Raw genomic sequence first — 27,611 nt, 5'->3', positions numbered from 1 at the left:
AGCATTTTCCTTCATTGTACAAGCATCCAAAATCCTTAGGATCCTACCTATCACCTTACACTAATTTTATATATGCCTATTTAAACTTCAGATTGTTAATAATTCAGTTTTCTTTTGAAATCTTGTTTTTTGTCAATCAAAGGATTATCTCATAATCCTGAAATTTATTTCATCTACAAATCTAATAAAGATGCCTTTTATATTGTCCACAAATTACTAAGACAAGATAAAGGACTCAAAAAGATCATCAGAGATAACATAAAGAATTTGTAATCAAAGTAAGTTGAAGCCTAACCTTTACCACTTATTAGCTGTGACTTGGACAAATGGCTAAATGTGCTAAGCCTCAGTTTCCTCATCTACAAAACAAAGAACTAGATGAAATCTTGGATAACCTTTGAAAATTATAATCTACTATGTCCAAGCTATTATCTAAAACTATGAACAATTAGAAGTATCTGTATTGCACTTAATTGTTAACTATCATTTACAATTCTCTCACTTTACAGATGAGGAAAATGAAGGCAATAAACTGCTCCTGATTACATTACTTGGATTATTTCAGAAGTGATTTATGACACAAATAAGACACATTCAAAGCAAATTAGAAAGCAAAAAATCAAAACACAGAAAGAATCTAAAATAGAACCTGAAATAAGGCCAATACAAAACTAGACTTGGCTCTAAATCCTCTAGCAGTCAATTAAAAAAAAGGGGTGGGGGGGGTTAGATTATTTGCATAGTTCATATTTCTGCAAAAAAACACATTAAAAATACTCAGGAAAAGCACAATTATTCTTGATACTAAGATCAGACAAAGAGAGGTCTTTCAAGAGTGCTCATAAAGAAATATAATTAACAGCAAGTTCAACAACCTCCTTAGAGGAGGCACAATAAAGGCTGATGGTATCATACTAAAATGCCTATCAGTGGAAGAGTCTATCAAGTGCAAATACAAAGCAGCCTCTTACCACTCCTCCCTGCTTATCTACCTTCATTAGGAAGCAATTTTAGAGTATTTGAGAAATAGATCTCTCTCAAGCCATTTTCAGGTAACATTATGTCTTAAAAGCACTCTATGAACAATTTTTGAATGAAAGGAATGTGACATTATAATTCCTAGAGATTCCTAGAAAGCAAATAATCTATGCTCATTAAATACAGATTATGCTGGAGGCAGAACTGAAGTCCTGAGTAGAAGGATCTAACTAGAATAGATGCCTGACTAGAAAGAAAGCAATCCCATCTACATCTAGAGATGTATCAGGGAAATGTCTGGCAGAGTTAATAGCTTTTTTTAAAAATAAGTATTTTCAACACAGAGATAAAAATGAAAGTCAAACCCTCAATATTCTCATTCATAAAACTTTATCCTAAAGATTTAGCCAGACAATCAATGGTCCCTGATGCCAAAGAGCATCCAAGATTAGAACTCATTCTGATTCCCAACCCAATCTTTGTTCCCCAGTACTACAGTCACCCCTTATTCTCCCTAAGAGTTTCAGGTCCCTTAAGATGTTTGGCTGTATTATTTATAGAATCAAAATACAAGTAGGATCATATTTTAAGTGAATCTGAAATAGCACAATACAAATATTCCTAATAAAAATTCACCATATTCATAAATTTTAAATAATGGGATTCCTCATTACATATGTCAAGAATCTCTTTAATATCAAAACTGGTAAGTGAACTGCAAATTGTTTATTCTATTACCACATGGTGGCATTATTTAAGTCATCACTGACAAAATTATCTGAATTATTAAGATTTTAAATTATAAATAAAAAGTTTTTTAACTTGCAGTAAAATGCAACAAACTTAATATTCTTTGACTAAATAACTGAAGAAAATAAAATAACAAGACTGTTAAAACTACTTGCCAAACACTAGTAAGTTTCACTAAATTCTAACTCTATTAGGCCATCACTCATTTCCCTAACATATACCAGGATCTTAAGCAACTTCAAACCTACTCTTCAAGCCTGCTGATTAATAACCACTTGTAATTTGGCAAGTAGGATCAACTAAAGACACTAACGTCCTCTCTTCTTCTTCTTCTTTTTCTTCTTCTTTCCAGCTGCTCCATCTCCATCACCATCTCCATCTAAGAGAAGACATGTCAGATTCATTTAAACCTTATAAGCAGAGGGACAAAACAAGCACACAAGGACACAGAGTGCATCTTAAATAGCACAGGACAAAGTTGACCCAATACTCTTAGAATTCTGTATATTGTTAGCTTCAAGTATCAGAATTTGACTTGTGCAATCAAAGGCACTAGTAAACTTTAATTTATTCTAAATACAAGAATTGTTGAAAAAGACATTTTAAGAAATAATGTATTAAATAACATTTTTTTAACGCTAAGAAAAATAACTAGTGTTACTTAAATGCCAGTATAATAATGACTATATGACTTCATCTGAAAGGATACTAGTTACAGTTGATATATGCTTTGCAGTTAAATACTTGTATTTCACAACCTCATGTGATTCTCAAAACAATCCTAACAAGAAATGTTTAAGGGACATGCCCAAGATAATCCTAATAGATAAATAGTAGAAATGGACCAAGAATATCACTTGATTCCTAATCCAGTGAGAAGTAACTGGGGTCTCATATTTTTTTTTTTCATTTATTTTTATTAGTTGAAAGCTAATTACTTTACAATATTGTAGTGGTTTTTGCCATACCTTGACATGAATCAGCCATGGATTTACATGTGTTCCCCATCCTGATCCCTCCTCCCGCCTCCCTCCCCATCCCATCCCTCTGGGTTTTCCCAGTGCACCAGCCCTGAGCACTTGTCTCATGCTTCCAACCTGGGCTGGTGATCTGTTTCACCCTTGATAGTATACTTATTTCAATGCTATTCTCTCAGAAAAAGAGACATAGATGTACAGAACAGGCTTTGGGGTCTCATATTTTAAAATACCTTTTCCTACCTAGTTGTTATAGGAGAAAAGAGTTCTCTTTATGCATCAAATTGTATACAAAAAAAACAAAAAACAAAAAACTTACTTTTCCTAGGTTCATAGTTCTCAGATTCTCAAAAGCACCTAATGACCAAAACTGAGAACTATTTCAAAAAAGTTGGCAAAAAACTATCCAAAACAGCCACAATATGCTTGTCAGTTTTTATGATAACTTTCTATGCAGCCCAAAGCCCATAAACTTAAGAGAAAAAAACAAAGAATATAATTATGACCAAGATTAAATAGGGAGTTAAAAGTATTTTAAATAAAGGTATCAAAAATAGACCTAAGTATCTGAATTTCTAAAAACGCTGCTCAATACATTTTAACAATCATTTCTGAAGTATGCTTATCTACCCACAAATAACATAACTAAGAAAAAGGGATGAACGGGACAGTTTCCAATAATTAGAAGTTGATAGTTTAACAGTATGCCTAGCATATAGTATTTTTTAAAATGTTTCACCTAGTGGTAGTAACTTATGTTTATTTAGCATTAATAATTTTAGTAAAATCCACACTCATCAAAAAATGTCAAATGAGTGCTTATATTTTCTGTTCAAAGTGCTCCCTTTTTACTGCTAGACTGATTAAAGCCATAAAAGAAATCTCACCACACTAACTATATATTCTAATTATCACTCAATCACTGATTTATACTGACTTCTACTTGTCTGTGAGCTCCTTAAGGATTAGACACCATTAAGCACAGTGCCAAGCACGTGATAAATATTCAATCTATTCAATAAATGAGTGTTCTTTTAGTTTATCCTGTTTATATTTATTTTTACCAAATTGAGAAATAGGAAACAGAAGTTTGGCAAAGAGGGAGGTAACATAATCTAAGGCTTTAATGGGCTGAGTGATAGGAAACTACAACTATTTGACAATTTTTGACCAACAAAATTACGTTTCTTATATTCAATCTTATAATATCAACAGAAACACAGTAGGGAAAACAAATACTACTGATTTACTCATTAGTGGTTTCTGAAGTCAAAGCTTTAACAAAAACAACACTAAAAATTTTGGAAAACACAACTTTCAACATCCTCATGTGTCAAATAATCTAATTAGCATATTGTGCTTTACAGTTTTAACAGCAGCCTTCTTCATTCATTCAATAAATGTGTGCTGAGTTCTTCAGTGACAGAACAGTAAACAAGACAGTCTTTGTTCTGGACAAACATTCGATGTAGCACACTGCAATTTACTTAGACTGAACCTGCAACAAAGGCTTCATGATGTATAACCAGTTTTAAACACACATTCAAAATCACACCAGCACTGTGACCTTGAGCAAGTTAATTAGCCTCCACCACCATGGTATCTTCAACTTTAAAATGGGTAGGATGAAGCTCCTCCTCTGATACTGGATCATCCTTCTAAGGTTAATTATTTTATCCAATGTCCAAGGTTGCTATTCAGCACAGAAAAACGGCCACTTGTGCTAGAATGATGGTAGAGCCAGGATCTAAATTTTAATACCATATGCTCATACTTCCACCTATCATAGTGAAGTGAAGTCGTGTCTGACTCTTTGCGACCCCATGGACTGTAGCCTACCAAGTTCCTCCATCCATGGGATTTTCAGGCAAGAATACTGGAGTGGGTTGCCATTTCCTTCTCCAGGAGATCTTCCCGACCCAGGGATTGAACCCGGGTCTCCCACACCATAGGTAGACGCTTTACCGTCTGAGTCACCAGGGAAGTCCTTTCCATCTATCATACCATGCTACAATTTATGTTTTTAATGTCTGTCTTTCAGAGCATCTCAGGATACTCTAAATAGACAGAGACCGTTCTTTTCTGCATTAGCACCATGCCCAAATCAATTAATACTTGATATGACAACTGGACATCAATATGCAAAAAAAAAAGAATCTCAATCCTTACCTTATATAAAAATTAATTCTAAATGGACATAGACCTAAGCATATAAAACATTATATACATAAAGCAGTTCTTCCTTTTAACATTTATGACACATACAAAACTTACTGAAAAGAATACAAGAGAAAAATCTTCATGACTTTAAAGACATCAATTATTTAACTTTTGGACAGGACACAAAAAAACATGACCCAGAAAGGGAAAAAGTTGATAAACTGGACTTCATCAAAATTAAAATCTTTTCTGCTACAAACAATACAAGCATGGGGGAAAAAGGCTGTAAAATATGTAACTGATGAAGAACTTGCATAAAGAACTACTTACACCTCAGTAAGACAACAAATAACCCAACTGAAAAATAAACAAATGGTAGTGAACATACACTTCAAAGATAAATGAAAGACAAATAAAAATATGAAAAGATGACATACCACTATACACCTACTGGACTAAAATTAAAATAAACAGTACCAGCGCTTATGAGGATACAAAGGGACCAGAACTTTCAAACACTGTTGACAAGAATGCAAAACAGTTTGATAAGCTTCTTATGAGGTTAAACATACACTTACCACATTACCAGCAACTGTACTCTTAGGTATTTACTCAGAAGAAATGAAAACATAAGCCTACACGTATGCAAATGATCACAGTAACTTTATCCATAAGAGACAAAATCTGGAAACAATCCAAATAGTCATTAACTAGTAAATGGACAAATTTGGAATATTGCTCAGCAATAAAAAGTAATAAACTACTGATACATATGCAACTGGATAACTCTCAAAAATATCATGCTAAGTGAAACAAGCCAAACACCAAAATGGCTGCATACTATAAAAATTCCATTCATACAGTATTGTAGAAAAAACTATAGGAACAGAAAATATATCAAAAGTTACCAGGAGTCAGCAAATAGAGCAAGAGAACTGACTACAAAAGGGCAAAGGGAACATTTTGTGTGGGGATGAAAATGTTAAATGAATATGGTATATGGTCTATATGTTGGGTGTGGTGCTCAGTTGTGTCAGACTCTTTGAGACCCCACAGACTGTAGCCTGCCAGGCTCCGCTCTCCACAGAGTTTCCCAGGTAAGAATACTGGAGTGGATCTTCCTGACCGAGGAATCAAACCCCAGTCTCCTGCATTGCAGGCAGATTCTTTATCATCTGAGCCACCAGGGTTAGTACATTGCCAAATACCCACAGGATTACCTTTCCACATCAACACCCCCATTTGCAAATAAACAAATCTAAAATTAAACTCAGCATAACCTTTTTTGCCTGCAGCACCCTCTTCTAATCTCTGAACCAACTTTCCCTCTTTACCTCACCATTTCAATCAATGGTACCAACATCCAGTCACCCAAACTCGAAACCTAGACCCCTAGAGTCTGCTAATTTCTCCTCTACCCTCCTCTCCAGATTTCGTTGTTGTTTAGTCATTAAGTCGTGTCAACTCTTTCATGACCCCATGAAAGCCCTGTATCTAGACTGAAAGCCACTAAATCCTTTGAATTTTGCTTCCACGATCACTGTTCCATTGGACCCTTCCTTTCCATTCTCATTACCACATGCCTGAGGCTACTGTCAACTGGCCTCCAAAATTATCTCCATGCCTCTATTTCCTCACTTCTAACAAACCTGCATGTACATGAAGACTATATTATCTTTTCATAACATTCTTCTTTTAAGAATGCTCAAATTCATAGAAAAAGAGATCAGATTTGAGGTTACCAGAGACAGGGTGGGCAGATGAAGGTGGTCAAAAGGTACAACTTCCAGTTAGAAGATAAATTACTACGAGGGCTTCCCTGGTGGCTCAGACGGTAAAGAACTTGCCTGCAATGTGGGAGACCCAGGTTTGATCCCTGGGTCAGGAAGATCCCTGGAGAAGGGAATGGCAACCAACTCCAGTATTCCTGCCTGGAGAATTCCATGGACAGAGAACCTGGCAGGCTACAGTCTGTGGGGTCACAAAGAGTCAGACACAACTGAGCGAAACTCTGTCTTTGAGAGATGTAAGGTACATGATTAACATAATATTGCTTTATGTTATATATGAAAATTCTTAAAATAGTAAATCCTAAGAGTTCTCACAAGGAAAAAAAATTTTTTTTATTCTGTATCTATATGAGATGATGAATATTCACTAAGCTTACGTGGTAATCATTTTACAATGTACATAAGTCAAATCATTGTGCTGTATACCTTAAATATACACAGAACTGTATGCCAATTATAAAACTGGGAGGAAAAAAGAATTAACAAATGAAAAATGGGAAAAAGGAACTGATCAAAGACTCCCTCAATGAATCACCTCATAATGAGGCCAGTATGCACTGTTTACTACACTTTGAATACTCTCTCAGCATTGTCCTGCCCCACAATGGTCCTGTTTGCTTGGCTTTTATTTAAGTTCCATTCCTTCAAATGAGCTTTCCTTCAGCAATCAGCTCACAATTCCACCTCCAAATTTCAGTAACTTTTACTGCAAGTACCAGTATACTTTATCACCTCTATGTTTTGTCCTCCACAATGATCAATTTTCCTTAAGAATAAAGATGCTGAACTATTAGCTTTCCATCCACTCAGATTTCTCACACAGTTAAACAGTATTGGCTGATCCTCATTATCAAAATGAATTAGGAATATGATGAACCAAATTGGAGAAAACTAATATTTCTAAAATCTGCTTTAATACATTGAAGATTTCCATTCTGAAAAGCAAAATTTTCTCCTTCAATGTCTAGAGATTCATATAACTCTGAAGAAGTGCAATGAAACAAGGCATTATCTTCAAAGCAGCTGATACCCTACACATAGTGAGTCAACAGCAACCTGGAATTTATAATTACTGTTCTTGTTAAGAGTTCAAAATATGTTCATAATCTGAAGTATAAACCAAGGCAGAATGGACAAGACTTCTGCTTAAAGAAAACAAAAATCTAACTATTTTCCTTTTCCTTGAGTCTGAAACCAAGCAGGACTCTGTGGGACAGATCCTGCCTCTTGGTGGTAAAAGAGCTTTAAACTCTTGGGCTTTCCCTGAGTTCCAAAGAACAAATTTAACCAGAGACATGAGAAAAACCCAGAAACAAAGGACAACAGTCCAACAACACAAAATCATAATAGTTTAGCCACACAGAGTAAAGGACCTTTAGTTTCTCCTCAAGGGCTATAGATAATACTGAGCCACATTCTTGAGTTGGTTTGCAGATACTAAACCCCCTACCAGGCAGAAAAGTTAGCTGTATGCTGACTCCAGATAAGTTGAGGCCAGAAAACTGATAACTGAGATTCCCAAAAAGTCACCCTGATAGTGCACAAACAACCGATCAGAAGAATGCCCACAAGCTGATCAGACACATGGCAACCCTCACCCCTAATGCTGCCTTTAAAAATCCTTCCCTAAAAGCCTTGTTTTAGAAGTCCCAAAGAACAGCAAGGAGAAAAAGAAAGCCTTCTTAAGAGAACAATGAAAAGGAAAACAATGGAATGGGAAAGACTAGAGATCTCTTCAAGAAAATTAGATACCAAGGGAACATTTCATGCAGAGATAGACACAATAAAGGACAGAAATGGTATGAACCAAGCAGAAGATATTAAGAAGAGGTGGCAAGAATACACAGAAGAACTGTACAAAAAAGATCTTAATGACCCAGATAACCACCATGGTGTCAACCAGTCACCTAGAGCCATACATCCTGGAGTGTAAAGTCAAGTGGGCCTTAGGAAGCATCACTACAAACAAAGCTAGCGGAGGTGATGGAATTCCAGCTGAGCTATTTCAAATCCTAAATGATGCTGTGAAAGTGCTGCACTCAATATGCCAGCAAACTTGGAAAACTCAGCAGTAGCCACAGGACTGGAAAAGGTCAGTTTTCATTTCAATCCCAAAGAAGAGCAATGCCAAATGTTCAAACTACAATACAGTTACACTCATATCACATGCTAGTGAAGTAATGTTCAAAATCCTTCAAGCTAGGCTTCAGCAGTATGTGAACCAAGAACTTCTAGATGTACAAGCTGGATTAGAAAATGCAGAGGAACCAGAGATCAAATTGCCAACATCTGCTGGATCATGGAAAAAGCAAGGGAATTCCAGAAAAGCACCTACTTCTGCTTCACTGACTACGCAGATCACAACAAACTGTGGAAAATTCTTTAAGAGATAGGAATACCAGACCACTTTACCTGCCTCCTGAGAAACCTGTATGTAGGTCAAGAAGCAACAGTTAGAACCGGACATGAAACAACAAACTGGTTTCAAATTGGGAAATGAGAACGTCAAGTCTGTATACTGTCACCCTGCTTATTTAACTTATATGCAGAGTACATCATGTGAAATGCCAGGCTGAATGAAGCACAGACTGGAATCAAGACTGCCGGGAGAAATATCAATAACCTCAGCTACACAGATGATACTACCCTAATGGCAGAAAATGAAGAGGAACTAAAAAGCTTCTTGATGAAAGTGAAAGGAGAGAGTGAAAAAGCAGGCTTAAAACTCAGCATTCAAAAAATGAACACCACGGCATCCAGTCCCATCACTTCACGGCAAATAGATAGGGAAAAAAATGGCAACAGTGACAGACTTTATTTTCTTGGGCTCCAAAATCACTGCAGATGGTGACTGCAGCCATGAAATTAAAAGATGCTTGCTCCTTACAAAAGCAAAAACACCATTTTGCCGACAAAGGTCCGTACAGTCTAAGTTATGGTTTTTCCAGTAGTCATGCACGGCCATAAAGAAGGCTATGTGCCAAAAAATTGATGCTTTCTAATTGTGGTGCTGGAGAAGGCTCTTGAGAGTCCCATGAACAGAAAGGAGATCAAACCAGTCAATCTTAAAGGAAATCATTCCTGATTATTATACTGGAAGGACTGATGCTGACACTAAAGCGTCAACACTTTGGCCACCTGATAGGAAGAGCCGACTCATTGGAAAAGACCCTGATGCTAGGAAAGATTGAGGGCAGGAGGGGAAGGGGGCGACAGAGGATGAGATGGTTTGATGGCAACACTGACTCAAATGAACATGAGTTTGAGCAAATGCCAGGAGATAGTGAAGGAAAGGGAAGCCTGGAGTGCCACAAGCCATGTGGTCGGCAAGGAGTTAGACACGACTGAGTGACTGAACAACAAAAAGCCTTCAGAGCTTTTGAGCATGAGATGTCCATTCTCCCTGTTTGGCATTTTGCAATTAAGCACTGTACTTTCCTTTGCTACAACCCAGTGTCCATGTTCGGTATCAATTCTTGGCAATTTTTTTTTTTTTTTTTACTAAATTTGACCATAATCTCCTTGAAGGCTTACAGAACTTATCTTCCTAAAGGAAGCACAACTGCTTTGCATTATCCTAACACGAGAAAAGTACAACAGGTATTTGTTGCTAAAGACTGGAAGGCATAAGCCCTAGCTGGCAGTGCTTGAGGAAGAATAGCTCACAGCAGTATATAATTAAGAATGGGAAGCCCCATCTCCTCTTCTGCCTAAAGAGGCTATAGAATAATAGTTCTCCCAACTAATCACTCCCTCCGCTGTCTTACTGATAGCATCAATTCCTACAATTCCAAGAATTGTTGTCTTTATAGAAACCTTTGGCAAAAGCTCCAAAATACAAGGATTTGGGGCCAGCAAATTCATAATAGGTTTTAGAAGCACTCCAATGTGCTCCTTTGAAAATAAATAAAAGTACCTTTGATAGAGTACAAGGAACAGACTTGGAATCAGGAAGATCCCCTGGAGGAGGGCATGGCAACTCACTCCAGTATTCTTGCCTGGAGAATCCTATGGACAGAGGAGACTTGCGCTACGGTCCATATGGTCACAAAGAGTCAGACATGATTGAAGTGATTTAACATGCACAGGTGCTAGATTTGAAACTGACTTTATTTACACATACTAACTGTGTCAGATTGGGCAAATCATGTAACTATCATTTCCTGTTTGCTAGGTTTTTGTGAGGGTAAAATAAAAATGGATGGAAGTATCCTAAGATAGTGCCTAGTACATATTAGTTGTTCAATAAAAGATCAACATTCATTCAATTTTATCTTATTAATACTCATCTACTACTTGGCTTTTTACCAAGTACATTTTAAAAAGCTGAGATCTGTGTTACTTAAGCATTCAACATATCCAACTTTTTAAAGAGTTGCTAATAAATACCTTTTTGGTTTTACCTGTGACATTAAGGTTTTAACATCAATTAAGTAAAATATCAGAGAATATTGGATTATATTGACAAATAAGCAGCTTTATATTTTCTTGCCCTCCTAACCATAAAATTCAAATGAACCATTTACCTTCATCGTCATCATCTCTTTCTTTCTCTTCCAATGCTTGTCTTTCCAATTGTCTTGCCACCTCATCAACTGAGGCTCCTGCTTCTTTATCAGGTTCCTGTTGCCCTGTTGATCAAATATAACAACTAAATCAAATCTGACAAAGGTAACTTCCCACTGGAATATGTTCTAAGGAAGCTAAAAAACACATAACTCTTCCTGACAAGTGTTCAGGAAACAAAAACAGAACCATTGTAAGGAGAACAGAATTTATTTAATGAGAGAAAAATCTTCCATATCTAAGTGGTACTGCCCATTTAACAAGATACTCATTAGGAGGCATTCTCTGTGCTAAGAGCTAATGATGAGGTGGTCCCTACCCTTAAGTAGCTTAACTTTCTAAAGTATTTAACAATTAATCTACAGCAAATACTTTATTAACCAAGCAGGAACTTAAGATGAGCAATAAATGCTGAAGGCCTTAGTAAGATGATGTCTGTGGGAAATCCTGGAAGCTTCAGGGGTTCAGATAGAAACTCAAGCTGAGCAGGGTAAAATCAAAATATATAGGAAAAGTTATTCCATTACTAAAAAAAACAAAATTCCCCAACAGCTAAACACAAGACCAGGCCCTGCTCTAGAAGGGATTATAATCTAGCCATAGGAGTAATACGTAAAAAGAGGTAGCATTACCAGGTAGTACATGAGGTGACATGCTAGCTACCATAGAGAATTCATACTGAGATACACAACTGTTAAAAACATATTAGGGTTGGTCTGCTAAACACCGTAAAGGACAAACTGAAGAGTTTGGATTTCATCTGAAAGCCAGGAACAGCCACCAGACTATGTCCTGAAATTAAATTTTGCTCTGAAAGTGTCCCAGCATCTACAACTCTCCCTCTTCAACTCCCAACTAATCAAAATTTCAGAAAGATACAGATTAACTCTCTTCAACCTCTCTCAACTCCACTTCATCATTTCTGGCCTTTCCATTTTTCTCTCATTCTTTCCGCAGCTGATTTTAACAGTACAAATAATTTTTCCTAAAATGAAGGCCTTGATGCATCAAAAACAATGACTTCTCATATTCAAATATTTAAGTTTCTAACTTATAATCTAACTGTAAACTTTCAGCTGTTTTCTTTGCCTTACCAGTGGATTTAGAGTAGCTTCATTCGGACTCAAGCATAGTCTACCCAGACTGCCTACAAGTGGCATCATAATTCAGGCCTAAAGCCCCAAAGCTTGATGATACTGTAGGATTAGGCGGTGAGGAGTCACACCGCCGCCACACATTCTGCTATTACTACTCAGTGACAAGAGCACATTCTCAGACACACACACCCCCAAATTCTCTCTCTCTCTCACACACACACACACCAAAAGTGCAGCGCGCCACAAAATCACACATCCACACACCTACCCACCCAAACAGTGACAAGAGCGCGTGGGCATTCTCTCTCACACACACCCCAAATTCACACACACACACCCAACTCCAAAGTGCGGCGCGCCACAAAAATCCCTCCGTAAACTAGGATGATAGGGGGAGATGCGATCCAGGCACTAAGACTTGCCCACTCCACCCCCACTCTCGACGAAAAGATGTCCCACGTCTCTCCAGTACAGAGGCGGCAGTGTGGTCAGAACCAGATTTTCAAGGAGGAGGCCAACCCGCAAGGTGGGAGGGCTGGGCCCGGTGCATGGCTTGAAGTCCGTCGCATCGTCTGCGTGGGAGCGAAGTTCCGGCAATTTAGAAGCTCTGTCCCAGCAACCCCACAGAAACCGAGGCACCCTCTTCTCCGCCACCTCACACCCAAAAGACGCCTGGAAGAAGTCACCTCTTCCCGGGACTGGGAATCTGTAGCGCTCCCGTGACACACGCTCAGTCCTGGGAGTCGGTCCACGGTGCTCAGTTCCCGGGCCCTGTCACCAACGCCGAGCCCGATCGAGCGGTTTGGCCATCGCGGTGGGGACTGGGAAAACATAAAACTCCCCTTTACCTGGGGCAGCCCCTTTACTCTTCTTCTTCTTCCGTCTTTTTTTCTTGGCCGCCTCTTCAGCCGTAGAGGCAGCTCCCTCTTCCCTGTCGTCTGGATCCAGGTCGCCATTCAGGTGGCTCCCGCAGGACGCTGCCTCCTCCACACCCGCCATGTTGCCCGAGAGAGCGCGAGGCACTGAAACAGAAGAGCGAGGGCCCGCTCCTTCTTCACCCACCTACACCAGCGACGCCGGAAGTTGCTCTCGATGGTAGAGGCGCGGGGAATGCTGGGACTACGGAGGACTCGACTGTGAGGGCGGTGCGCGGGGAGGGGCCGGGCTCACCCCCAGCCGGCGCGAGCGTGGCCGAGGAGACGTGAAACACCTGGCGAAACCAGACTTTTCCCCCTTCTCTCGCTTCGGGCAAACTTGCCTGCTTAGGGTCAGGTTGAAATCCCGCGCCTGATTTGTGGACAGGTGTTTACCCCGCGGGAGAGAGGCTCCTCGACTGAAACCGAAAACTTTTAGATTTCGTGGTTTTATACTACGCACCAGAAGCGAGGAGAAGGTCGAAAAAATTGCATTAACTTGTACACAGCTCTTTTATGACTCGAAAGGACTGCGTTTTTATTCACTATTACAGCTCACGGCGAGGCTGTCCAAGCTGTTAAGAAGATATACCTACAAAGGCCCTGACTGAATCAGTCAGAGATAAGAAGACGTTTATTCATAGAGAAGCCAAAGGAAGACAGTGTCTCAAGGAGCGAGTGACCAACTGCGTTGAGTGCTGCTAAGAAGTAACAGCGTGAAAAATGTCAGATGTATATAGTAGCGTGGTAGCCACTGGCAACTTTAGCAAGAGCTATTTAGGTAGAGAGATGGAAGTCAGTCTAAAGAGAGTTGAGGAACGAGAGGAAATAAGAGAATCTCTTCATCCTTCAAGTTTCAACTTAAATGCCATTCCCTCAGAGATCCCTCCTCAGCAATCTAAATCGGTCCCTACTCACTAAATTCTTAATTGTTTCATGGCAGTTTGTAATTATTTATGTCATTATTTGTTTTTTGTGTCTCTCCAACTGTTTGAAGTCCGTGAAGACAAGAACATTACCAGTTTTGTATTTTTCTTAGCAGCACCTACCTCTAACTAAAGCATTGTAGGAACCAAGTAGACTCATTGTATAAATAGCGCTTAAGAAGTACCCTATACTTTACATTCATTGTCTTATTTCATCCATTTTTGAGTTGGGGAAATTGTAGCTATAATTTTGGTAACTTGCACCAGGTCGTACAGGAAGTAAATAGGGTTAGAATCCAAACCCAGATTACTAAGCGCCAGAAATTTAGTAATTCTGTATTCTAACGTTCCCATTGAAATTTCAAATCAGTCCAATAAATATGTATTGATTGTACATTAGCACTAATTTTTCTTGGTAGAAGCTACAAAGTGAAAAATAAATACTCTCAAGAAAGTTTTGCATTCAATGAGACAGACATATCACTTCAGTTTAGTCGCTCAATCATGTCCAACTCTTTGTGACCCCATGGACAGCAGCATGCCAAGCCTCCCTGTCTATCACCAACTCCGGGAGTTTGCCCAAACTCATGTCCATTGAGTTGGTGATGCCATCCAACCATCTCATCCTCTGTCGTCCCCTTCTCCTCCCACCTTCAATCTTTCCCAGCATCACGGTTTTTTCAAATGAGTTGGTTCTTTACATCAGGTGGCCAAAGAATTGGAGTTTCAGCTTCAGCGTCAGTCCTTCCAATGAACACTCAGGACTGATCTTTAGGATGAACTGGTTGGATCTCCTTGCAGTCCAAGGAACTCTCAAGAGTCTTCTCCAACACCACAGTTCAAAAGCATCAATTCTTTGGCGCTCAGCTTTGTTTATATCCAACTCTCACATCCATATGTGACTGCTGGAAAAACAATAGCCTTGACTAGACGTCCTTTGTTGGGAAAGTAATGTCTCTGCTTTCTAGTATGCTGTCTAGATTGGTCATAACTTTTCCTCCAAGGAGCAAGCATCTTTTAATTTCATGGCTGCAATCACCATCTGCAGTGATTTTGGAGCCCCCCAAAATAAAGTCTCTCACTGTTTCCATTGTTTCCCCATCTATTTGCCATGAAATGATGGCACCAGATGCCATGATCTTAGTTTTCTTAATGGTGCGCTTTAAGCCCACTTTTTCACTCTCCTTTCTCACTTTCATCAAGGGACTCTTTAGTTCTTCTTCATTTTCTGGCATAAGGATGGTGTCATCTGCGTATCTGAGGTTATTGATATTTCTCCCGGCAATCTTGATTTCAGCTTGTGCTTCATCCAGCCCAGTGTTTCTTATGATGTACTCTGCATATAAGTTAAATAAGCATGGTGACAATATACAGCCTTGACATACTCCTTTCTTTATATGGAACCAGTCAGTTGTTCCATGTCCAGTTCTAACTGTTGCTTCCTGACCTGCACACAGATTTCTCAAGAGGCATGTCAGGTAGTCTGGTATTCCCATCTCTTTCAGAATTTTCCACAGTTTATTGTGATCCACACAGTCAAAGGCCTTGGCATAGTCAATAAAGCAGAAATAGATGTTTTTCTGGAACCCTCTTGCTTTTTCGATGATCCAGAGGCTGTTGGCAATTTGATCTCTGGTTCCTCTGCCTTTTCTAAAACAGCTTGAACATCTGGAAATTCATGGTTCATGAAGTCTGGCTTGGAAAATTTTGAGCATTACTTTACTAGCGTGTGAGATAAGTGCAGTTGTGCAGTAGTTTGAGCTTTCTTTGGCATTGCCTTTCTTTGGGATTGGAATGAAAGCTGACCTTTTCCGGTCCTGTAGCCACTGCTGAGTTTTCCAAATTTGCTGGCATATTGAGTGCAGCACTTTCACAGCATCATCTTTCAGGCTTTGAAATAGCTCAACTGGAATTCCATCACATCCACTAGCTTTGTTTGTAGTGATGCTTCCTAAGGCCCACTTGACTTTGCATTTCAGGATGTCTGGCTCTAGGTGAGGGATCATACTATCGTGATTATCTGGTTCATGAAGATCTTTTTTGTACAGTTCTGTGTATTCTTGCCACCTCTTCTTAATATCTTCTGCTTCTGTTAGGTTCATACCATTTCTGTCCTTTATTGAGCCCAACTTTGCATGAAATGTTCCCTTGGTATCTCTAATTTTCTTGAAGAGATCTCTAGTCTTTCCCATTCTATTGTTTTCCTCGATTTCTTTGCACTGATCACTGAGGAAGGCTTTCTTATCTCTCCTTGCTATTCTTTGGAACTCTGCATTCAAATGGGTATATCTTTCTTTTTCTCCTTTGCGTTTTGCTTCTCTTCTTTTCACAGCTATTTGTAAGGCCTCCTCAGACAGCCATTTTGCTTTTTTGCGTTTCTTTTTCTTGGGGATGGTCTTGATCCCTGTTTCCTGTACAATGTCACGAACCTCCATCCATAGTTCTTTAGGCACTCTATCAGCTCTCATCCCTTGAATCTATTTGTCATTTGCACTGTATAATCGTAAGGGATTTGGTTTAGGTCATACCTGAAGGGTCTATTGTTTTTCCCTGCTTTCTTCAGTTTAAGTCGAATTTGGTAATAAGGAGTTCATGATCTGAGCCAGCTCCCAGTCTTGTTTTTGCTGACTGTATAGAGCTTCTCCATATTTGGCTGCAAGAATATAATCAGTCTTTTTTGGTATTGACTATCTGGTGATGTCCATGTGTAGAGTCAGACATATATATAAGAATAAAATAATACTAATACTCTGCTTACATCATTTATTATTTTCTATTCCAAGTTAGTCTGTCATAAAGGTGAGGAATTTTAAAAAGATCTAAAAGATCTTCAGTTTGGAGGCAAAGATGTGACTATCAACCTCTGGAGAAATCAAAGCTCACCCTTGTTGAGGTGCAAAGCTACTTCCAGAAGCTTTTTAACATACTTATGAGTAAGATATGCTGTATTAAAAATGCCTTCTAGCTTTGTTGTGACTCTTCCCAGTTCCACAAGTTCAGGGAACACTTGGGCCATGGCTATTACCTTAGTCCTAGTGCAGGACACTCAGGATCTTGGGGGACAGAACATATAGGGTCAGTAGGTAAATTCTGACAAAAGGTTTCTTGAGGTATAAGTTGATCTACAGAATTATCAATGTCAAAATAAAATCTTTTCAGTGAAAAAAATAAGATGCTAAAATATAGTGATAAAATACTGTTTCTTTGTTGCAAAGGAATTTACTCTACTTTTTGCCTTTTCTTTTCTGAAAAGAGACAAGAAAACAAAACTTCTAAGGTAATAGTAAAAAAAAAAAAAAAAAAAAATCCTGACAGTATGGTAGTGAATATTTGCTGGATACTAATTTTCCATGACTCTCCAGAATTTGAAGTAACTGAGTAATTATATTTAAAAGCCTGTAAAAGTGAAGTTGCTCAGTCATGCCCAACTTTTCGCAACCCCATGGACTGTAGCCTACCAGGATCCTCCATCCATGGGATTTTCCAGGCAAGAGTACTGGAATGGGTTGCCATTTGTTTCTTCAGGGTATCTTCCTGACCCAGGGATAGAACCCAGGTCTTCCACCTGTTGCATGCCTTATTTTCACCGTTTTTCTTCATTTGTTTTTTTCTAAAAGAGGAAATTGAATGGGGTAAAGGAATGAGAAATGTTGAAAACCTAAGTAAGATTATAGGGGATTGAACACTGGGAGCCAAGCCTGCTGCTCTGTGATGACCTATAAGGATAGGATTGGGGGAGTGGGTAGGGAGGCTCAAAAAGGAGAGGATATATATATATATATATATATATATTATATATACATATACATATATATGTATAATATATATATATGACTGATTCATGATGTATAACAGAAATCAACACAACATTGTAAGCAGTTATCCTCCAATTCCCTGATAGCTCAGTTGGTAAAAAATCCGCCTGCAGTGCAGGAGACCCCAGTTCGATTCCTGGGGGGGGAAGCTCCCCTGGAGAAGGGATAGGCTACCCACTCCAGTATTCTTAGGCTTCGCCTGTGGCTCAGCTGGTAAAGAATCTGCCTGCAATGTGGAAGACCTGAGTTCAATCCCTGGGTTGGGAAGATTCCCCTGGAGAAGGAAAAGGATATCTGCTCCAGTATTCTGGCCTGGAGAATTCCATGGACCGTATAGCCCATGGTGTGGGTACAATCCATGGTCTGCAAGCTAAGATCCCACATGCCTTGCAGTCAAGAAACCAACACATAAAACAGAAGTGATATTGTAACAAATTTAGTAAAGACTTTAAAAATAGTTCACATCAAAAAAAAAATTATTTGAAAAAGAGAAGAAACCAGAACTCCTGTAGATCTCAAGACCAGCACAGATTAGGTTTTGTGTGTGTGTGTGTGTGTGTGTGTTTTTTTTATGCCAGAAGAACAGTTTTTTATTTTTTCAGGAGCCTTGTGAGCAGTTTTCCCTTTTGGCACCGAATATACAATCCAATACAATGATAATAAGGATTTCTCATTGATAGCTACATCATGGCTCAGAAAAATCTGTCCCATCATATTATATATACTTTTCTTTTTTTTGAAAATATTCAAGGGACTGATTCAGCATGTCATGTTTCCAAGTGTCTTTTTAATATTGCTGGCTTATTGATGCTTTCATTGGCAAGAGTATCATTACAAATAATGCATTAGTGTATGTCACTTTTGGTTTGGTACATTTGATAAAGTCTTTTAAAACACTGTCTTACTAAACTTATCCTTTTTTTTTTTTGGCTGTGCTGGGTCTTCCTTGATGTGTGGGCTTTTCTCTAGCTGCAGAGAGTGGGGGCTACTCTCTAGATGCGGTGAAAGGGCTTCTTATTGCAGTGGCTTCTCTTTTGGAGCACCGGCTCTAGGGCATGCGGGCTTCAGTGGTTGTGGTGCAAGGGCTCAGTAGTTGCAGCTTCCCGGCTCCAGAGCACAGGATCAATGGTTGTGGCACACAGGTTTTGTTGCTCCAAGGCATGTGGGATCTTCTCAGACCAGGGATCCAACCCACGTCTCCTGCACTGGCAAGTGGATTGTTTACCACTGAGCCACCACGGAAGTCCCTACCCTTTCTTCTTGCTGCTGCTGCTCCTGCTAAGTCGCTGCAGTCGTGTCCGACTCTGTACGGCCCCATAGACGGCAGCCCACCAGGCTCTGCTATGCCTGGGATTCTCCAGGCAAGAATACTGGAGTGGGTTGCCATTTCCTTCTCCGTAGGATATTTTTTTAAGCTAATTATTTGAAGTCATTTTGTCTCAGATGGTTAACCAGATAAGCAAGCAAAAATAAGATTTTTTTCCCTTAGCGAGATACTTTTCCTACTGTAAAATCAATTTATTGCAATAAAATATTTATTATTTTGTCCAAAAAATGTATTTTTTGTGAGAAAACCTTATTCCAAAGTGGACAACATAATTAGCCACCACCTTCTGTTCTTTGAAGTTATTGTTAATGGTATGGCTTGGGACAAATAACTTGATCTCTCCAAATTTCAGTTTCCTTATTTGTAAAATGAGGGCAGTAATAGTGCCACATCATAGGATATGGAAATTAAATCTCAAAATGGAGAAAAAGCACTTACAATAGAATATCTGACACAACAGTGATATGCCAAACAGTGATACAGCCAAGGTTGCTGTTAATAAGCCATGGTCTTGAAATTTTTCTATTTGTATGGAATTCATGATGGCCTAAATATTTTCAGGCACACACATATTAGGTGACTTTTGGCAATGGGTTAATAAGAAATATATTAAGAAAAAAATGGAAAGTTTGTTTTCTTGATATTAAGGGAAATACTGAGGATATTTTTCATATGTTTATGAAAAGTGTTTTATAAGTTTTTAAATATATAGATATTACCATATAGATACAGACATAGATATAAGTTCAATCACATTTGGGATTGGGGCTTCAACATGTGAATTGGAGGGAATACAATTTAGACCATATTGGTGAAGGAGGGTGGGCGGTAGGGAATTGCTCCTGACTTAGAGCCACTGACATAAAGGCATGAAAGAATGTGGTGAGAAATAAAATATTTCCTGCCATAAACAGACAATAAACAAAGGATGTCAAAGTCATCAGTGATTGTAGCCACCCCTGATGGTGAGCTCTGAGGAATTCCTGCCATCTAGCAGCCATCAGACTGCAGTCACCCCTAATAATGCAGCCTAAGGACACTCCTGATGAGTAAACAGGATACTGGGCCCAGATAGCTGAGGTGCATATCAAAGGAATGATTTCAGTGATCCCAGACTGTTACATCATCCAATACACAGAAAGGTGCTAAATTCCTTAACTTGGGATATCTAGTTTTCTTTTATTAATAGTAGCCTTTTATTCTGACTATGTGGTGGTGCTACAGAAACTCCTCTATGTCCTGGCTTCCCTCTCTTACTCTTTGGAACAGTTTTCTCAATGTTTATCTGAAAGGCTGTCTGCCAGGCTTAAAGTCCTAAATATATCTGCTGAATAAAATATAACTCTGTGCTTTTAGATTGTGCATTATTTTTCAGTTGGCAGTGGCATGTTTAGGGGAAGTTCTTACCGAGGAGTAGGTAAACTGAGACCAGATTATAAATGGCTTTCTACCCTACCCTAAAGAGTATGGCTTTTATTGTAAGGCCTCAGGTGATATATGACCGGGAATATTTAAAATTAATATTTTTTAAAATGCCTAAAATAAACTACCACAGGCATGTCCATAGCATGCAAACACAGTGAACAACATCCTGTGTAGCCGGGACCTCCCTGGTGGTCCAGTGGTTAAGAGTCTGCCTTGTAATACAGTGGACTCGGGTTCAAGCCCTGGCCAGGGAAATAAGATCCCACATTCAGCAGGGCAGTTAAGCCGGTGCCACAACTAGAAAGAAGTCCACGTGCCCGCCACAAGTCCATTGGCACAACTAAGACCCATGCATGCATGCTGTCACTTCAGTCATGTCCGACCCTGCGCAGTCCTATGGACAGCAGCCCACCAGGCTCCTCTGTCCACGGGATTCTCTAGGCAAGAATACTGGAGTGGGTTGCCATTGCCTTCTCCACAAGTAAGACCCAATACATCCCCAAAATAAATATTTTTTAAAAACTGTATAGCCATTAAAAGCCACTAAAATGATATTCATGTAGATTATGTGGATAAATGTATATATTTATGTAATACTTACAGATGTCTTCAACCTAGGAAAACATTGTCATTTGTAAAAGATCACTCTGATGGCAGTTTAGATTCTAGAGCAGTGGTTCCCTTCAAGTAAATCCCTTCATTTATTTAAAAATTCAAATACATTTAAAGAACTATTTTCTGAGAGTATGGTACTTTCTAGTTTTTGAAGTTGGACAGTCTTCTAAAATTATTATGAGCTAACAGAGTGGAGAGTGATTTCTTGTGCCCAGACAAAAATTTTTTTAAAGGGGGCCTAGACTATGTCAGTTCTCAAAACCATTTTTAAACTTTTATCAGTAGTGATATCCCTAAGTCTGATGGCTTATATTCTAAAGAAAGTATTGGAAATGGCAGAGCCTGCTGGTTGGGGAGACTTGCTAAGATGTTATTGTTGATAACAATATTGATGAGAACTTACGTGAAGGCTTTTGAGGGACTGGAGAGAAGAGATTGGATTGCAGAAACACTTCTAATTTAAAATTAAGAGAACTTAATGGTCCATTATGATTCCCTGGTGGCTTAATGGTAAAGAATTGGAGTGCAATACAGGAGCCACAGGAGACATGGATTCAATCCTCGGGTCCGGAAGATCCCCTGGAGGAGGGCATGGCAACCCACTCCAGTATTCTTGCCTGGAGAATCCCGTGGACAGAGGAGCCTGGCAGGCTACGGTCCGTAGGGTTGCAAAGAGTCAGACATGACTGGAACGACTTAGGATGCACACATGCAATGGTCCAGTATCTGTGAAGAGGGAGGAGCTGAAGATGACACTCCAGGCCAGCTTTCTGGCTTGGGTTTCTGGGTTGATAGTAGTACCACTCCCTGAGATAGCAAATAAAGGAGGAGGAAGAAGTCTTGGAGGAGGCTCAGGGAAAGATAAGCTTTGAGCATTTTAAGTTTGAGATGCCTACATGGCATCCAGGCAGAGATATCTAGTAGTAAGTTAGAAATATGGATCTGGAGATAGAGACATGAGAGTTATTAGGCTTGGGTGTGGTAGAGGCTAAGAATGAAGTAGTTGAGAGAAAAGTCTTAAAAAAAAAAAAACTGAACACAACCTAGAGGGACACTAGTATTTGGTGGTTTTGTTTATAACAAACAGGGCTGTTATAAGAAACAAGGAAGGGAAATTCTGTAAAGGAAACTACAAAAGAAATGTAGAACAAGGAGAAAATACATTAGAAATAATCACATGGAAGTAAGAAGAGAAAAAAGTTTTACAAAAGTTTGGTCAGGTATATGAAACTGCTGAATAAAGATCAAGGAGTACAAAGTCTTAAATTAGACCATTGATTTTAGCCTTGGTGACTTTAATGAGATCAGTGTAATTAAAGCATATCAAAAAAATAATTCTCACAAGAAATTTTGCTGCACTATCCCAGACACTAGGTCATGAAGCAAAGGATCCTTTTACCTTAAACCTACTTCATCAGCGATCTTGCAATGCTCTCCTCTTTCGTTCTTTTGAAGAGTGCCTTTCTTGAAATTAAATGTGACTCTCTTGCCACATTCCCTTCTGTAATCCTTTACCTATTTTAGCTCTGTCCAACAACATCTTGTTACCTTTTATATTACAATATATTATTATCTCTTTTTATAACTGGAGAATAGTTAGATCCTTAATGATAGAACTTTACATTCCCCATAATTTCTATGTAGCATCCAAGTATTTAGTCTGAACTTTGGGAAAGATGTATATGGCTCTAAGCAATGTTCCCATAGGCAAGACAGCAGGAGCATTATTGCCCACATGGAAGTTTCAAGTGTTCATTGACCAGGGCTACATGGGAATCGGTATCCAGGGTTCACAAAAGAAAGATCAGAGTCACATGAAATACTGGAGGACAAATGATGGTTTTCTTCACCGCTCTCTCTATCCATCTCTCCAATTAATGATTCCCACTCCTTATTAAAGAATGAAGGTTATTTTAGTGTTGAAGGCAGAGGTAAGTAGAGTTGAACTAGGATTATTCTGTGGGTAAGATTTTAATATGGAAAAGGATTAGACAGAGGTTCTCAAACTTTTGGTCACAGGCCCTTTTTTATACTTTAAAACTTATAGAGGACCCACAGATTTTATGTACATACACACACACACACACACACACGCATATATATAATTTAGCACAGACGACATTTGTTTCCCAACTTCATATGTTGGAACCTATATGATGGCGTTTTCAGGTGGGGCTTCTGGGAGGTGATTTGGTCATGAGGGTTCCGCCCTCTTGAATGGGATTAGTACTTTTATGACAGATCCCAGAGAGCTCCTTTGCCCCCTTGCACCATGGGAGGACACAAGGAGAAACCCACTCTCTATGAACCAGGGAGCCAGACTTCACCAGACATTGAATCAACTCAGCATTGTCTCATAGTCACTGAGGCTTTGTTGATTTTGGTTTTATTTATTTTTAAAATAATTTTGCTTATTTATTTTTGTCCGTGCTCGTTCTTTGCTGTCATATGGGCTTTTATCTGTTTGCGGCGAGTGGGGACTGCTCTGCAGTTGTGGCCAGTGGGCTCAGGATTTGCAACTCCCAGGCTATAGACACAGGTTCAGCATTTGTGGTGCGCAGGCCTAGTTGCTCCTAGGCACGTGGGTCCTCCCAGACCAGGGATCCAACGCGTGTCTCCTGCATTGGCAGGCTGACCCACTGAGTCACCAGGGACGCCCCTGGTTTTATTTTTTGTTTTTCCTTTTTTCTCTTTTGCTTCAGTTTGGATGACTTCTGTTGCCTTGCCTTTAAATTCACTTTTATTCTATAGTATCTAATTCTTGTCAAGCCCATCTGCTTAATTGATTTAAGATACTATATTTTTCAGTCCTAGAATTTCCATTTGGTTCTTTTTATAGTTTCCATTTCTCTATTAAGATTTTCTGTTTATTCTCTTATTATATTTATATTTTCCTTTAAGTAACACATTTATAATAGCTGCTTTAAAAATTGTATCCCTTATTTCCATCATCTCTCTCATTTCTGAGTTGATAAGTTTTTTCTCCTGGTCTAGAGCAATATTTGCCAATTCTCCTCATGCCTAGTAATTTTTGCCTTATGCTGGATGCCATAGATTCTCCTTTGGGCAATTTTTGTTGTCTTTCTAAATAGAGTATTCTTAATAATTAACTTTTTAATAGTTGTTCAGGTAGTCAATTTACTTGCATTTCAGTGTGGTACTTTCATGGTTTGTTTTTAAGCTCTTTTTTTTTTTTTTTCGTTTACTTTTTCAGTTGGAGGCTAATTACTTTGCAGTATTGTAGTGGTTTTTGTCATACATTGACGTGAATTAGCCATGGATTTACATGTATTCCCCATCCCGATCCACCCTCCCACCTCCCTCTCCACCCGATCCCTCTGGGTCTTCCCAGTGCACCAATTCCAAGCACTTGTCTCATGCATCCAACCTGAGCTAGTGATCTGTTTCACCCTAGATGATATACATGTTTTGATGCTGTTCTCTTGAAACATCCCACCCTCGCCTTCTCCCACAGAATCCAAAAGTCTGTGTCTCTTTTTCTGTTTTGCACATAGCGTTATCATTACCATCTTTCTAAATTCCATATATATGTGTTAGTATACTGTAATGGTCTTTATCTTTCTGGCTTACTTCACTCTGTATAATGGGCTCCAGTTTCATCCATCTCATTAGAACTGATTCAAATGAATTCTTTTTAATGGCTGAGTAATATTCCATGGTGTATATGTACCACAGCTTCCTTATCCATTCGTCTGCTGATGGGCATCTAGGTTGCTTCCATGTCCTGGCTATTGTAAACAGTGCTGTGATGAACATTGGGGTACATGTGTCTCTTTCAGATCTGGTTTCCTCAGTGTGTATGCCCACAAGTGGGATTGCTGGGTCATATGGCAGTTCTATTTCCAGTTTTTTAAGAAATCTCCACACTGTTCTCCATAGCGGCTGTACTAGTTTGCATTCCCACCAACAGTGTAAGAGGGTACCCTTTTCTCCACATCCTCTCCAGCATTTATTGCTTGTAGACTGTTGGATAGCAGCCATCCTGACTGGCGTGTAATGGTACCTCATTGTGGTTTTGATTTGCATTTCTCTGATAATGAGTGATGTTGAGCATCTTTTCATGTGTTTGTTAGCCATCTGCATGTCTTCTTTGGAGAAAGGTCTGTTTAGTTCTTTGGCCCATTTTTTGATTGGGCCACTTATTTTTCTGGAGTTGAGCTTCAGGAGTTGCTTGTATATTTTTGAGATTAATCCTTTGTCTGTTGCTTTGTTTGCTATTATTTTCTCCCAATCTGAGGGCTGTCTTTTCACCTTGCTTATAGTTTCCTTTGTTGTGCAAAAGCTTTTAAGTTTCATTAGGTCCCATTTGTTTATTTTTGCTTTTGTTTCTAATATTCTGGGATGTGGGTCATAGAGGATCCTGCTGTGATTTATGTCACAGAGTGTTTTGCCTATGTTCTCCTGTAGGAGTTTTATAGTTTCTGGTCTTACATTTAGATCTTTAATCCATTTTGAGTTTATTTTTGTGTATGGTGTTAGAAAGTGTTCTAGTTTCATTCTTTTACAGGTGGTTGACCAGTTTCCCCAGCACCACTTGTTAAAGAGGTTGTCTTTTTTCCATTGTATATCCTTGCCTCCTTTGTTGAAGATAAGGTGTCCATAGGTTTGTGGATTTATCTCTGGGCTTTCTATTCTGTTCCATTGATCTATATTTCTGTCTTTGTGCCAGTACCATACTGTCTTGATGACTGTGGCTTTGTAGTATAGTCTGAAGTCAGGCAGGTTGATTCCTCCAGTTCCATTCTTCTTTCTCAAGATTGCTTTGGCTATTCGAGGTTTTTTGTATTTCCATACAAATTGTGAAATTATTTGGTCTAGTTCTGTGAAAAATACCGTTGGTAGCTTGATAGGGATTGCATTGAATCTATAGATTGCTTTGGGTAGTATAGCCATTTTGACAATATTGATTCTTCCAATCCATGAACATGGTATATTTCTCTATCTGTTTGTGTCCTCTTTGATTTCTTTCATCAGTGTTTTATAGTTTTCTATGTATAGGTCTTTTGTTTCTTTAGGTAGATATACTCCTAAGTATTTTATTCTTTTTGTTGCAATGGTGAATGGTATTGTTTCCTTAATTTCTCTTTTCTCATTGTTAGTGTATAGGAATGCAAGGGATTTCTGTGTGTTAATTTTATATCCTGCAACTTTACTATATTCGTTGATTAGCTCTAGTAATTTTCTGGTAGAATCTTTAGGGTTTTCTATGTAGAGGATCATGTCATTTGCAAACAGAGAGAGTTTCACTTCTTCTTTTCCTATCTGGATTCCTTTTACTTCTTTTTCTGCTCTGATTGCTGTGGCCAACACTTCCAAAACTATGTTGTGTAGTAGTGGTGAGAGTGGGCACACTTGTCTTGTTCCTGATTTCAGGGGAAATGCTTTCAATTTTTCACCATTGAGGGTAATGCTTGCTGTGGGTTTGTCATATATAGCTTTTATTATGTTGAGGTGTGTTCCTTCTATTCCTGCTTTCTGGAAAGTTTTAATCATAAATGGATGTTGAATTTTGTCAAAGGCTTTTTCTGCATCTATTGAGATAATCATATGGTTTTTATCTTTCAATTTGTTAATGTGGTGTATTACATTGATTGATTTGCAGATATTAAAGAATCCTTGCATTCCTGGGATAAAGCCCACTTGGTCATGGTGTATGATCTTTTTAATATGTTGTTGGATTCTGTTTCCTAGAATTTTGTTAAGGATTTTTGCATCTATGTTCATCAGTGATATTGGCCTGTAGTTTTCTTTTTTTGTGGCATCTTTGTCTGGTTTTGGAATTAGGGTGATGGTGGTCTCATAGAATGAGTTTGGAAGTTTACCTTTTGCAATTTTCTGGAAGAGTTTGAGTAAGATAGGTGTTAGCTCTTCTCTAAATTTTTGGTAGAATTCAGCTGTGAAGCCATCTGGTCCTGGGCTTTTGTTTGCTGGAAGATTTCTGATTACAGTTTCGATTTCCTTGCTTGTGATGGGTCTGTTAAGATCTTCTATTTCTTCCTGGTTCAGTTTTGGAAAGTTATACTTTTCTAAGAACTTTTCCATTTCTTCCAAGTTGTCCATTTTATTGTCATAGAGCTGCTGGTAGTTGTCTCTTATGATCCTTTGTATTTCAGTGTTGTCTATTGTGATCTCTCCATTTTCATTTCTAATTTTGTTAATTTGGTTCTTCTCCCTTTGTTTCTTAATGAGTCTTGCTAATGGTTTGTCAATTTTGTTTACTTTTTCAAAAACCAGCTTTTAGATTTGTTGA

At 38.7% G+C, this 27,611-nt stretch overlaps 1 protein-coding gene across 1 annotated transcript in view; it reads right to left on the bottom strand.

Moving 5' to 3' along the window:
- Positions 1 to 13,408, bottom strand: part of METAP2 (methionyl aminopeptidase 2) — a 30,534-nt gene extending 17,126 nt beyond the window's left edge. The window contains exons 1-3 of the mRNA XM_061126128.1: positions 13,167 to 13,408; positions 11,182 to 11,286; positions 2,042 to 2,107 (exon numbers count right to left, since the gene is read on the bottom strand). Of these exons, the coding sequence (XP_060982111.1) occupies positions 2,042 to 2,107; positions 11,182 to 11,286; positions 13,167 to 13,317 (322 nt within the window). The 5' untranslated portion in view covers positions 13,318 to 13,408. The remainder of the gene's footprint in view (positions 1 to 2,041; positions 2,108 to 11,181; positions 11,287 to 13,166) is intronic.
- Between the last annotated feature and the right edge of the window lie 14,203 nt (positions 13,409 to 27,611).

Source organism: Dama dama, chromosome 3 (genome assembly GCF_033118175.1).
Source record: "Dama dama isolate Ldn47 chromosome 3, ASM3311817v1, whole genome shotgun sequence".
Lineage (NCBI taxonomy): Eukaryota > Metazoa > Chordata > Mammalia > Artiodactyla > Cervidae > Dama > Dama dama.
This window is presented reverse-complemented; position numbering and strand designations above follow the sequence as displayed.